At 45.0% G+C, this 14,215-nt stretch overlaps 1 protein-coding gene across 1 annotated transcript in view; it reads left to right on the top strand.

Moving 5' to 3' along the window:
- Nucleotides 1-14,215, top strand: part of LOC126183577 (PAT complex subunit Asterix) — a 76,906-nt gene that overhangs the window by 15,115 nt on the left and 47,576 nt on the right. The window contains exon 2 of the mRNA XM_049925674.1: nt 13,442-13,550. Within this exon, the coding sequence (XP_049781631.1) occupies nt 13,442-13,550 (109 nt within the window). The remainder of the gene's footprint in view (nt 1-13,441; nt 13,551-14,215) is intronic.

Here is a 14,215-nt window from a genome sequence, read left to right as displayed (position 1 = left end):
TCGATCACGCTTAGACTATGGCAGTGTGGTTTGCGGATTGGCCTGTTCTTCCTACTTCCGGATGTTAGATGCTGTCCACCATGAGGGCATTCGGATATCGACTGCAGCCTTTCGGACCAGCCCAGTTCAGAGTCTATGTGCAGAGACTGGTGAACCACCCCTCTGGATTCGGCGACGTATCCTTTTGGCTTGACAGGTGCTGAAAACCTTGGCCTCACCTCAGTCATTGGCATTTAGTTCAGTGATCCAATCCACCTTCAAACGACTGTTCAGTAACCAGCCCCAAACGACCCAGCCATTTGGTATACTGCTGCGGACTGTCTCAAGGATCTGGATCTCTCAGGCATGAAAATACACACCCAGGGAGGGAATGCACTGCCGCCTTGGTGTCTTCAGAGGCCCAAAGTGATTTTAAGCTTGACACAGTACACGAAAATTTGTACTCCAGATGTGGTTTTACAACTTTGTTTTCGTCTATTTTAAGTATGTACCATAGTTTTATCGTTATTTATACAGATGGAACCCAGCAGGGGAATGTTCTCGGTTGTTCTGTGGTTTTCCCTGATACGGGTTTTAAAATGCATCTTCCAGAACAATGTACAAATTATGATGTGGAGTTATGTGGCATTCTGGTGGCACTGGAGAGGGTTCACAGACATCACCGTACCAGTTTCCTTGTCTGTTCCAACTCTCTTAGTGCACTGCAAGCACTCCACCAAATGTATCCGGTAGACCCGCTGATTCAGCTCATCCATGACTCCTTACAGCAGCTCCAACGCTGTGGCAAGGAGGTGATCTTTTGCTGGGTACCTGGCCATGTTGGGACACAGGGTAACAACGTGACTGACAAAGCTGCCAAGGAAGCATGTTGGGATGGTGCTGTCCATCAATGCACACCATTATCTCATTTTCTGACAGATGCATCATGCGTCAGTGGGAGACTGAATGGTTGCAGGTGTCAGACAACGAACTGCGGTCACTCAAATCGACCACAAAGGCTTGGCGGACTTCGTGTCAGCCTCGCTGCTGGAAGGAGGTTTTGCTTACCAGTCTGCGCATTGGGCTTCCTCCTCCGGCGTTAGGATCCACCATTCTGTGAAGTTTGTGGCGTGTCACTTTCAGCTCAGCATATTGTGGCTACATGTGTCCTGTATACTGATATTAGGGCAGCCCTTAGTCTCGCTGGAGATCTTTCCACCATCCTCACAGATACAGATACCAGTGTTAAGAGTGGTGAAATTTTGTGGACTGTCAGGCCTCATCCCTAAACTGATAGGGAAGGGTGGAAGATTTTAGTACATTATAAACTGCTCCACATGTGGGGACAGACTTCATCCCCATCTATGAGACTGACTTTGTCAGGGCGCTGACCACCATGATGTCGAGTGCCACCTCAACTAAATCACCATCTCTGTTGGGCCACTGGTCACCCTGCTTTGCATGTCAACGATTTTTGCATTAGGGTAATTTCATGTCAGTTCTGGGTAGGGGATTTTTTTATGCATGGGGACTGGGTGCTTGTCACCACCATCATTATCAGCACCATCATTGTTAGCACCACCATCATCATCATTCATGACAGTGGCTAGATTGGATTGTGTAAAAACTGGGACTTTGTACAGGCGCTGATGACTGCGCAGTTGAGTGCCCCACAAACCAAAAATCATCATGTCAGTTCAGCATATAAAAGTAGCATTTTCAATCCGACCAGCTCATTTCTTCCAAACTTGTCACATCCAGTGATCCAGATAAGAGCTGAGAAACTACCAATTTGCAGAGGTATGACAGTTGTGAAGATAGTCACAGGTCTGCAAAGTTTGGAAATTGTGTTAAATTTACATGTGTCTGTCTCAACTTAAATGACAATAATTTTGGTTCTCATCCAGATACAGCAATGAAACTTGTATCATTACAAAACTAATGAGTAGAGCTTTACATCGATATGCAGCACGGTGGGATTCAAAGAATTTTCACTATAAAGGTCATTGACCTTTACCTTTGACCTTGAATATCTCAAAATGCCCCACCTACAATTCTTTTTAAATTAAATATTGTATTGCTTCAGCACGCTACAGTAAAGATGGTAAATATCAAGATGATATACCAAAGGAATCATGCTCCAAAATTTTTGTCATTGTCAGTACAGTATTTAAATGCAGAAGATAACACATGAATATGAAACACAAATTATTAAAAAAATACAATTCATGAGTAATGTTGTATAAAAATATGGTTTATATTGTTGCAGTGGTACAATGAATGATTTAAAGTGTAGCTTCAATGAAAAGGCAATAGAAAGTGGTTACATCTCATTTCATAAGTCTCCAATTAAATTGTTAATGTTCACCAGATCTGATGCAGTGACATCCTTCCACTTGGTGTCACTGGATCCAGTCTTGTGAGAATGTCACATTTTCTGATGACAAGAAAGTCTGGTTTGGCAGGAAACATAAATGATGGATATGGTCCATGTGGATGCAAGTAGTTGGCCTGTAGTTCTCTATTTCTTTATGAGTTTCTAAGACATATGCAATCCACCAATGACTGTCACAATACAGGCAACAAATCCATGTATATCTCTTAACAGCAATCCATTCACCATAGTGATCACTGACTCTCCTCTGCTCACAAAAGAAGCAGAACATGTACTTGTTTTTACTATACATTTCCTAATGCATATTACACCATGTGGCTTACGGGCACCTGTAACTTAACTTGTATTCTTGAAATGTTGGCTCAGCTTGGCAATGTCTTAATCATGATGGAAAACTGATGTATAGTCAAAGACACATGGCGGAATATTTTCTTTGCACCACTGAAACATACTGACACGGAATTCTACTTACTTACCCAGCACCTGGCTGTTGTAGCACAATCCTGTTTCTTCAAGCTCTTTTCTTATAAGAAGCTGCCCCATATTTGTCACCTGGAGTCTAGCTATTTGCAGAAGCTCAACACCCTCATCTTGGTGTGTGGATCATGCTATTCTTATCTGTATATCCCAAATGATTTACTGTTGCCAAGTTGGTGAGTTTTAGACTCCTTCAGCTTTAAAACTATTAGACACAGTCCCCCCATTGTGGTATGCATCTGGCCACTGGTTTCATTTGGAGTAGTCCCGTAGACATACTCCTTGCCGGAGCAGGAATCTTCCCCTTCAGATTAGACAGTACCAGCTCTTGGTCTCGTATGCAGTTGCCATTTGACAGTTCATTGCTCATCCATCCACAGCTTGTGGTATAGTGGCTAATGTTGCTACCTCTGGATCAGGGGGTCCTGGGTTCGATTCCTGGCTGGGTCGGGGATTTTCTCTGCCCGGGGACTCGGTGTTTGTGTTGTCCTCAAAATCTCATCATCATTTGGGAAGTGGTGACTTGGAACTGGAAAGATTGGGAACTTGTACGGGTGCTGATGACCTCGATGTTGAGTGCCCCACAAACCATCATCATCATCATCGATCATCCTATGTATTCCATTCTCTTTACATCCGAGTGGTGTTGTCATCCTGATACTTACCTTTGGGTGAGACTACCACTTGGATGGTGCCTTGTTTCCCTCTTCCAAGATCTCCAGCCCACACACCCCCTCCCGCCCCCCTCCCTTGAGTGCTCCCCATGTTTTCTCATGCCCTCCCCCTTGGACCAGTCTTATCCCAGGTCCTAAAGTCTGTTGCCCCTAAGACCTTTATGCTCTAAAGCTAAGGAACACAGGAGATATACTTTCACATCTTGTGCTGGTAGGGAACACCATTTGCTATCAGGAACGTGTAGTGTGTTTATGGCAGAGCTGGTAGGTGTTAGCAGAGCCCTCCAATTTATTAAATGGACCTCCTTTGACCATGTTTTAATATGTACTAACCCAATGAGCAGTCTCCAGGCTATTGGCCAGTGCTATTCTTGCCACACTTTGGTCTCTCTAATTTGTGACCTTGCTGACTTTAGTCACGTGGCCTGCTCAGTTGTCTTTCTCTGGGTCTCAAGTCATATGGGTATCCCTGGGAATGAACTGGCTGACCATTTGGCTTGGAGAACTTACTCACTCCCAGTTCATTTTGTCGACCCCAGGTGCAGATTTGTGGGTGCAAATGAGATACCCGTTCACTCATAAATGGAACTACATCTGGTGGGCTACTGTCCCATGTAATAAACTCCTCACAACCGAGGAGACTACTGCAGCATGGCACTCTTTACTTTGCTTCTCCCAGAAGAAATCCAGTCCTACGTTGTCTCCACATTGGTCATACCAGGTTAACCAACAGTTCGCTTTTGTGTAACGATCTATCCCCGCATTGTGGTTGTGGAGCCTTGCAGATAGTAGTTCATTTCTTGGTGGTGCCCCAAGCTATTGCAGCCCCTTCTCTCTCAGGCTGCATTCTGTTCCCCATATCCACTACTCCCCATCCTAGCTCCTCCTCCTCCTCCTCCTCCTCCTCCTCCTCCTCCTCCTCCTCCTGACCTGATCCCCTTCTTTCACCCTCAGTGTTTCCCTTTGATGACCCGGCCATTCCCTAAGTTCATCTATTCCCTTTTGGTCTTGTGTCTCATGTTTCCACTCTCCTTTTTTTCCCTCTGGCTTTTTCTGGTGCCACTTGTAATTTGACCTCCCATTCTAAATTGTTTCCATAGTGTGAACCATGTGGTAAAGAACTTCCTCCTTAGCATCTCCAATGTGGATTCCTCTCCTTCCGTCCACAGCTCATGGTCTCGCAGTCGCGTTCTCACTTCCCGAGCACGGGATCCCAGTTTCAATTCCCGGCGGGGTCAGGGATTTTCACCTGCCTCAAGATGACTGGGTGTTTGTGTTGTCCTCATCATTTATGCAAGTGAAAGATTGGACTGAGAAAAGGTTGGGAATTTGTACAGGCACTGATAACCACGAAGTTGAACGTCCCACAATCCAATAATCCTCCTCTTCCCCGCTTCCTTCCCCACTTTAGCTCCTCACCGTCCCCCCCCCCCCTCCCCAGGTCACCAGCACATGTAGCCAGTCTGTGTGGTTTCGCTGTTATGTACCCATCTGGCTGAGCCCCTGGCAAGACAGGGATCACAAGTCTGGTACTTTAGCTGTCACCATCTCATGTAAGCCTAGTAGTGATTGCTCACTTTTTGGGGAATTGGAACTCCCGGCAACAACCAGTGGGCCAGATGGCACTTGCTGTGGCTGGATGCAGGTGGTGCCCATGAGGAGAGTCCCTGATCAGAGTGTGTGGTGCCAGGGTGGATGTTCTGCACATGAAGCATTCTAAGCTCCGTGCTTCTCGCTGCTCATCAACAGCCATCTTTCTCTTCGGACAGGAAGAGCTCTTCTCTGCTCCTATCTTTGATTCGTCAGCCTTCCCCTCCCACGCCACTCCATGTGAGGGCCAGGGCCACTGGCTTGGGGCGAAATCCTTTCCCCATTACTTGGTTTGTTCCAGGACAGGCGGGGAGACTTCTGCTGCTACCAAACTGCTCTTTACGTAGATCATATTGAAGTTTGGTGAAGTTGACTCAGTAAGGTGCGATCTGGTTCCCTACTGATTGAAACCTCTGCTGCCAGTCAGTCGGCTTCCCTTTGTGATTGTAAGCACTTGGGAGGCATCCAGATGAGTATCACTCTTCACTAGTCCTCAAATATGATCCATGGCATTATCTTCCCCAGGTACCCCTTCTTTTAGTCTTACAGGAAATCAGGACTAATCTGGCATGGTGCAGCATTCATTTTGTCCGATGAGTCCAGATAGCTCATACGGACTACTGAATTGATACTGGCACTTTCGTCCTGGCCTTTGAGGGGAATACTCACCAGGAAAAAGGTCTTGAGTTACGGTTTACGATTGTGACGTGCACCCTATATCCCATATTCCGTGTTCTGTTCCTTGTGTCTCTGTTTTGGTCACATATCTTCATGATGTGAAAAAAATCTTAATTGTGAAAACTGCACCCACCCTCTCTATGTGGAGAGTCAAAATGCACCAACTGTTATGGCCCAAATTCTCCTCACTCACTGGACTGCCCAATCTATAAAAAGAAAGGAAAGGAAGATTCAGGAATTCAAATCTCTCAACACCATCCTACTCTGAGGCTCGACAGAAATTTAACCATCTCCACCCAGTATCTCTAACATATGCCGCTGCTTGTGTTGCGTCCTTTCCTCCTCCCTCCTCCTGACCTCCACCCTGTCCCACTTCACGTTCCTCCTTCCTGGCAGTTCCAGAGATGAGAGTATCTTCCCTGGCACCCACCATCTCCAGGACAAGTAACCTGTTATGTAGAGCTCGATGAGGCAACAGTGGTCTGTGGGCCTCAAGGCAACTTGTTCTCTTTCATCCTGACATTTCTGTGACTTGCTCTTTTCCCATCATCATGCAGGGTGGTTTATACATGCTCGCTCGACAGATTGTCCAATGAGGAAATTCAAAACTTCCTCTCTGACCAGGGCGTAATGGCTGTACATAGTCATGAAAAGGGTTGACAAGGACTTGGTACCAAACCGTACGCTCTTCTTGACATTTGACAGAGTTAAACTTCTATCAAACATTAAAGCGGGCTATGAGATAATTTCAGTTCGCCCTTACATCCCCAACCCTAAGCATTACTATCGGTGTCAGCAGTTTAATCATACCAGCCAGTCGTGTTCTAATTCAGCCAAGTGTGTTACATGTGGCAGGGATGTCCACGAGGGTGCTTGTCCACCTCCACCCCCTCAGTGCACCAATTGTATGGGCGACCATGCTGCATCCTCTAGAGATTGCCCCATTTTCAAAGATGGAAAAGGTGTCTACATTTGCTGCTCATAAGTTGTGCACAAGTTGAAAGCCCACTGTGCCCCCAGCAGGTAAATAAAGCACTGTTGTTACATCTCCTTGGCCTACCAAGTAGGCAGCGATGCAGACTTGCAATCTCGCCTTTAGTGCCACGGTTGTTAGCTTGGTCAGCACAACTATCGCCCATTCAACCTCCCCACTTACACCTGCTCACTCTACAGCTCACCCTTCATCAGCTGCTGTTAAATCACGAGCCCCAAAATTGGATGCCCAGACTTCCAAAAAAAGAGCCTGCTCACAAAGATTTTTTACATACCCCAACTTCACAACCCTTGATTCCTCCCTCATCTCAATGTCCTGTTTCCAAGAAGGCTCATAAGAAACAAAGTTCCTCTCCTCTGCCTTGGAGTGTCTCATCTACAGATGCGGCTGTCTTCCATGTCGCCAAGGCACACCGTTGGCGGCCGATCAACTGGCCGGTCGCTGGTGGCAGGAGCTGCCCCCGAACAACCTATGGATCAGGATCTTCTGCCTTTGGCTGAATGCTGTTCCATGCTGTCGGCCATTGCCTCTCAGCAGTCGTTGAGTTGACAGCAACCGTGGTAAAATTCTTCCTTTTTCTGTCCACCCTATGCCAATTATCCATTGGAATATCCGCGGCATTCGAGCCAATCGGAATGAATTGTTGATCCTCTTACAATCCTACTCCCCGGTCATCTTCTGTCTTCAGGAAACAAAGCTGCGTCCCCACGATCGCTTTGTTTTCCCTCATTTCCAGTCAGTCCGGTTTGATCTCCCCTCTGTTGATGGCACTCTGACACACGGGGAACTTATGATTCTTCTCAATGATACTGTCCATTATTACCCAGTACCCTTAAACAGTTCCTTCCAAGATGTCACTGTCAGTCTTTCCCTTTCTGGATACACCTCTCTTTGTACCGTATACATTCCATCGTCCACGCCGATGGCAAGAGCTGATCTCCTTTATCTCCTTGGTCAGCTCCTGCCCCCCTATTTGCTGGTTGGGGACTTCAATGCCCACCACCTGCTTTGGGGATCTCCGCATCCTTGTCCGCAAGGCTCTCTATTGATTGACTTCTTCCACTAAGTGGATCTTGTTTGCCTCAACACCAGGGAACCTACATTTTTGTCTGCCTCCAAGACAAATTTCTCTCATTTGGACCTTTCAGTCGGTACTGTTAGCTAGCGTGGCGCTTTGAGTGGTTCGCTCTTTCTGATACACTCTAGAGTGACCATTTTCCGTGTCTCCTGCGATTACAGCAATTGCCACCTATGCGCTCGAGACACTGGAAGTTTGCCCAAGCTGATTGGACACTTGTCTCCTCTCTAGTGACATTTGATGACTATCACTTTCCTAGCATCGACGATCAGGTCACTCATGCTACAGAAGTTATTCTTACAGCAGCGGAATGTTCAATACCTCACACCTCTGATTTGCCCCGGCACCCCCCAGTTCCTTGGTGGAACGAGGTGTGCCGTGACACAATATGCGAGCGGAGATGTGCTCTTCGCGTTTTCCGCCACCATCCTACTTTGGCCAACTGTATCCGCTATAAGCAGTTGTGTGTGCAATGCCATTGCGTCATCCGCGATAGCAAGAAGGCAAGCTGGGACTTCTTTACTAGCTCCTTTAACACCTTCACTACTTACTTTAATAGTTTGGAGTTGAATTAAACATTTATGTGGCACATCTAGTTTCTCCCCGATCTCTGGGCTCACTGTCGTGCATGATACCTTAGTGGACCCAGTCACAATTTATCTCTCATTGGGTCAACACTTTGCTGGGATTTCGAGCTCTTCAAAGTACCTGCCAGCCTTTTTCCTGAAGAAATGTGCAGTGGAAGTCTGACCTCTTGCTTTCTCCTCTCAAAAGAGCGAAAGCTATAATACTGTTTTCTTTATGTGGGAACACCAACACGCACTCTCTTCTTCTCGCTCTTCCGCCCCAGGACCAGATGGCGTTCATGTCCAAATGTTGCTGCATTTATCATACCATAGTCTGTGTTACCTCCTTTGCTTTTATAATCTGATTTGGACCAACACTACCTTTCCCAGAAGATGGCGGGAAGCTATCGTTGTTCCTGTTCCGAAATCTGGAAAGGGCAAACATCTCCTCGATGCTAAGTGTTGTACTGTTTGCCATTGCCATAAATCCAATTATGGATTGTCTCCTTCCCGATGTCTCAGGCTCCCTCTTTGTCGGCGATTTTGCAATCGTCTACAGCTCTCAACAGACCAGCCTTCTTGAACGACATCTTCAAGGATGTCTCGATCACCTCCACTCTTGGAGCATAGAAACCAGCTTCCGCTTTTCTCCCAGAAAGACCGTCTGTGTAAATTTTTTGCTACGGAGTTTCCTCCACCTTCCCTACATCTAGGCGCTGTTGACCTTCTGTTTGCGGACATTGCTAAATTCTTGGGACTTAAGTTTGACAGAAAACTGTGCTGGCCCTCCCATGTTTCATATCTTTCGGCTCACTGTCTGCGATCTGCTAACACCCTCCGTGTTCTGAATGGTACCTGCTGGTGAGCAGACAGAATGGTCCTTCTCCACCTATTTTGTGCCTTAGTCCGCTCAAAATTGGACTATAATAGCATAGTTTACTCCTCTGCATGGCTGTCCACCGTGGATTGCGTTTAGCGTCTGGAGCTTTCTACACCAGCCCCGTGGAAAGCCTTTATGCTGAGACTGCTGAACCTCCGCTGTCCAATCGGCGAGCTGTCATTCTGAGTCATTAGGCTAGTCATCTGTCTTCCATGCCTGCTCATCTGGCCCATGCCCTTTTTTTCGACGCCTTCTCAGATGTATGGTATGTGGGGCGCTTTTCCTCTCTGCTACCACTGGGAGTCTGCTTCTGTCAACTGCTATGTTCTCTTTCCTTTGGCTATCATAAAACTTTCTTGACAATTGGGGGTACGGCACCACCTTGGCTTCACCCCTGGACCTGCCTGCTCCATGACCTTTGTCATCTTCCCAAGGATGGTACCCCTCATCTCGTTTATCATCGAGCATTTGCTGCTCTATGCACACAAATGGAGGATGCCACATTTATTTACACTGACGGCTGAAACACAACATATGGTGTTGGGAGTGCCTGTATTGTTGGCGACACCCCTAATAGATTTCAGCTTCCCGACCAGTATTCGGTTTTTACTACGGAGCTTTACGCTGTTCTGCAGGCTGTCCAATACATCCGTAGCCATAAGCGGATCCAGCATGTTATATGCTCGGATTTTCTCAGTCTCCAAGCTCTTTATCCTGCCCACACTCTGGTCCACCAGATTCAGGACTGCCTCCACTTGCTCCAGTTGGGGGGCATCTCTGTGTCATTCCTCTGGATCCTAGGGTGCATTGGTATGTGTGGAAATGAGGCAGCCAATATAGCGACCACAGCTGCAGTCTTTCTTCCTTGGCCCGCTGTTTGCATGGTTCCCTTTGCCGATCTACAGGGTGTTTTGTGTCGTTGTGTTGCTCTTTTATGGCACACACATTGGTCTACACTTCCCAATAATAAATTGCTGGATGTGAAACCTCTTTCCTGTGCTGGGACCTCTTTCTCCCGATTTTGTCGTTGGGAAGAGGTAATTTTAACTAGATTCTGGATAGGGCCACTGTCTTTTTAGCCATCAAAATCTTTCAAGTGGTGATCCTCCCCCGCTTTGTCCCCTCTGCTCTCAACCATGGATGGTAAGACACCTTTTGCTTCAGTGCCCCTATTTTAATCCGTTACGTGCCCATTTACAGCTGTCACCTGACATATTCTCCCTTTTAGTAGATGACACGCGCTCAGCCAGTCACGTCCATGAGTTTGTGTCAGTGAGACGACATTGGTCATTTGAAGCTCTTCTCAGGCAAAACAACCCCCCCCCCCCCCCCCTTAATAAGAGTGTTTCCTAAGATTTCCTTCCATTTGTAGTTTCCCACCTCCTTTAGTTTTGCTCCCATTGCTGCTGATTTAAATTTCAGTTTTTTACCCTTCACTGGAGCCACAGAATGGACGCTTATGAACATAGCAGTTTTGCCCCCTAAAAAAAATTCATCTGTGAATAGCCTTAAAGAGCATCAAACATTCTCTACTAGATCATTTATGTATATTGTCGACAGCAACGGTCCTATCACACTTCCCTGTGGTACTCCGAATATTACCTTTACATCTCTCAATTTAGTTCAGTTGTGAGTGGCGTGTTGAGTTCTATCTGCAAGTCTGCTCTGATACTCCGTAAGCTCGTATCTCCATTAGACGGCAATGCCTTGCTGTGATGGCAAGGAACACAGGATCAACCTGAGCACTGTTTTCCGCTGAGCTGTGAATCTCGTGAAGGAACAGAGCGAGCTGAGTTTCACAGCATCTCTGTTTGCAGAATCCAAGTTGCTTTTTGATCCATCTTTTCCTAAAGTAGATCTGAAAATTCACCAAGCTCTCAAAAACTCGTGTAACTGTTCCAACTGTCAACAATTAATTAAATATTCAAAACAGCTGAAAATGCATACATACATCAGGAACATGTATACCAACAAGATGAGAAGTTTTGAAAATTTGATGTGTAAAGGCTGCAAAATTAAATTCCCATTACTTTTTTTATCACACCTCATATGTCTAAGCCAATGTGGTAATTTAAATGCCAAAATTTTGGGAACATCACCATGCAATACAAGGGAAGACATTGTGCAGCAGGTGTGTTTTTGCTGTAAATGATAGAAATATTCCATGTATGGCTCAATCCACATGTCTGAATTGCTTCCAAAAAGAAGTATGGAGCAGAGAATGTTGGTTATCTATAGAGGAGAAGAAATTACAGGAACCCAAGGTTACCCAATGTATTTCATATTCTGTGGCAAACAAGACATTTAGGTCCAGCCAGCTGCCTACATTCATGAAGCCATTCATCTCGGCAGTGAAGCAACCTGTATGGAAGACTAGTGTTGGCACCCAGAAAATATAGCTGATGAAAGCACAATAACTTGAAAATGTAGCTACAAACCTGTGCTAGAGTCAGCAAGCACATGCAGAAGAGACAGCAGTGGCAGCAGAATATTTCGTTCAGGATAATGAACCCTCATGGTAGTCAGAAGACAATAAGGAAATGAATGGTTCTGGTATAACAAAGTTACTTGTGTGCTTAAAATCGAAGGTAGGGACCAAGAGCAACGAGTGAAAAGGTACAGCAAAAAAGTCTACAATAAGCCACACTTTAAACTTTGACTCCTCTGTGCTACATGGTTATAGCAGTCATGAAAAGGACAAAATTATTTGGGAGAATGGTAAAGGGGGAGTGGCAGTTACTGTAAGCAATACATAGTCCTTCTCATTTATCCCCTTTAGTACTAGCTTACAAGCGGTCACTGTAAAAGTGCATGTGCATCTTGGATTAACATTATATTTCCTCCACCTGCCCCCAAATGAAATTGTAGACAAAGAGACTCTCCTCCCGCCCCCCGGTCTCCTCCTGTCGGTCTCTGTCTCTTTGCCCCCCATTGAAAGCCTAATTTCAGTAATAAGTACACTGTGATCAAAAGTATCTGGACACCCCCAAAAATACATGTTTTCAAATTAGGTGCAATGTGCTGCCACCTACTGCCAGGTACTCCTTATCAGTGACCTCAGTAGTCATTAGACATTGTGAGAAGGTCAGTCAGCTGCAGATAACCTAAAAGTCTTGGAGTGATAAGGGTGAAACGTCACTGAATTGTTAGGGAGAGCAAGTAGACTATGCCAGCTTTTCCTGAACGTCATAAATTGACCCACTAAAAGTATGATTGTATGGAAGACTATTAGGAGGATTTCTTGAAGAGATGGGATATGTCAAGTTGCAGCTGTAATGTGAAACTGGAGTTGATAGAGCAATGCACAGACATAACCCAGACAACGGTGGAAGCTTTTGCTGGAGTTACTTCCACTACCAGTCTGGATCTAGCTTTCTGATACCACACAGTGATTTGTTACCACTGTCAAGACACAATGGATAAACTTAGGAAAAAAACTTGGGATTGACAAAAATATTGCAACATTCAGTCATCCATAAACAACTAATACTAGCCAGGATGTCTTACTGTTAGAAATATTTTAATTCCACTAGATTTCTTGTGTACATACTCCTGGATTTCAATGACTTATTTACTATGAAAGACAGCATCAGCATTATCATACTCTAGTTTGGAAGGCCTCCTTTTGTCCATCTGTTCTTGGTGGAAAGCACTCAGAAGTTCTTACAGCAGCATGTAAAATGGGTTGCAGAAAAACTGCTGTGTGTCTAGTTTTCATTGTCTGCATTTGCAAAATCACACGTCACACTGAACCTCATGATTGCAGAGTACACTTAACACCAAGTGTACTATAATGTTATGTCATGTGGTTTGAGAAATCATTTGCACTTGTGTGTGTTACTTTGAGTTGTGTGTATTGCATGTGTGAGTTTTAAAAATAATTTATGTTCAGTGACATTTGTGGTTGAAGTGCCTCTTTAAAATTATGGTGCTCAATATTTTTATAGACCTAATGATATGATGAGATTTAGTACAAATAATGTAACTTTCTTTGCTTGAGAACCACACACATTTTTCTACCCCATCTAATTGAATGAATGAGTCAGTTACAGTAACAGGAGTTATCAGTTGGCAATAATTTTAATTCATAATTTCAATAGATACTGTATCAAATATTTTTCTGTTTACAGGTACAAACCTCCAGTACAGAACTCTCAAAATGGCCAGGGGGAAGACCTGACCCCTGATTATATGAATATACTGGGAATGATCTTCAGCATGTGTGGACTGATGATGAGAGTAAGTTTACAGAAGGTCCAACAAATTGCTCAGATATCATTAATTTCATTTTATGAGAATCAATTTTTATGGAGAAATGAACAGTCTTGTGGAAATAACAATACTAAGTTTTCTTGCTGCCCCGAATAGGCTCTAAAGCCCTTGTACTTAAAGCTTAGTGGGTGTGGAAGACAGCTTGCATGTCATTAACTTCACAATCTTGATTCCCTTGTGATGCAGAGAAACCTCTGAAAACAAGCTACTCAGATCATCATCATCATCATCATCATCTGGATAACAGGACAGTTTCCTGATGCATTCAGATATGCTAATGCAATGTCTGCTGAAACCCAAAGAGGACTGCATGCCAGAGCACTTAACTCAGTGTTGCCTTCACCAGATATGTAGGTAAGATATTGAAGGGAACAGTCAACTACCACTTTGTTTGGAATTTAGAATTCAGACAACACCTATGTCACTTTCAGCGGGGGATCAGGAAATAACACACTACCATGTACAACCTGACCCTGCAGGAGCTGGCAGTACAACAGACCTTTGCAAATGTCACTTAGTAAGTACTTTCTTTGAATTAAAAGAAAAAAAAAAAACATCCTCAGAAAGCTCTAGAAATGCAGTTTCCAAAGACATCTGCACATCTCCATAAGGTATTTCTCCCGCCCCTGCCC

The sequence above is a fragment of the Schistocerca cancellata genome, chromosome 4 (genome assembly GCF_023864275.1).
Source record: "Schistocerca cancellata isolate TAMUIC-IGC-003103 chromosome 4, iqSchCanc2.1, whole genome shotgun sequence".
Lineage (NCBI taxonomy): Eukaryota > Metazoa > Arthropoda > Insecta > Orthoptera > Acrididae > Schistocerca > Schistocerca cancellata.
The sequence above is the reverse complement of the archived record's forward strand: the minus strand, read 5'-3'. Positions and strand labels throughout refer to the sequence as shown.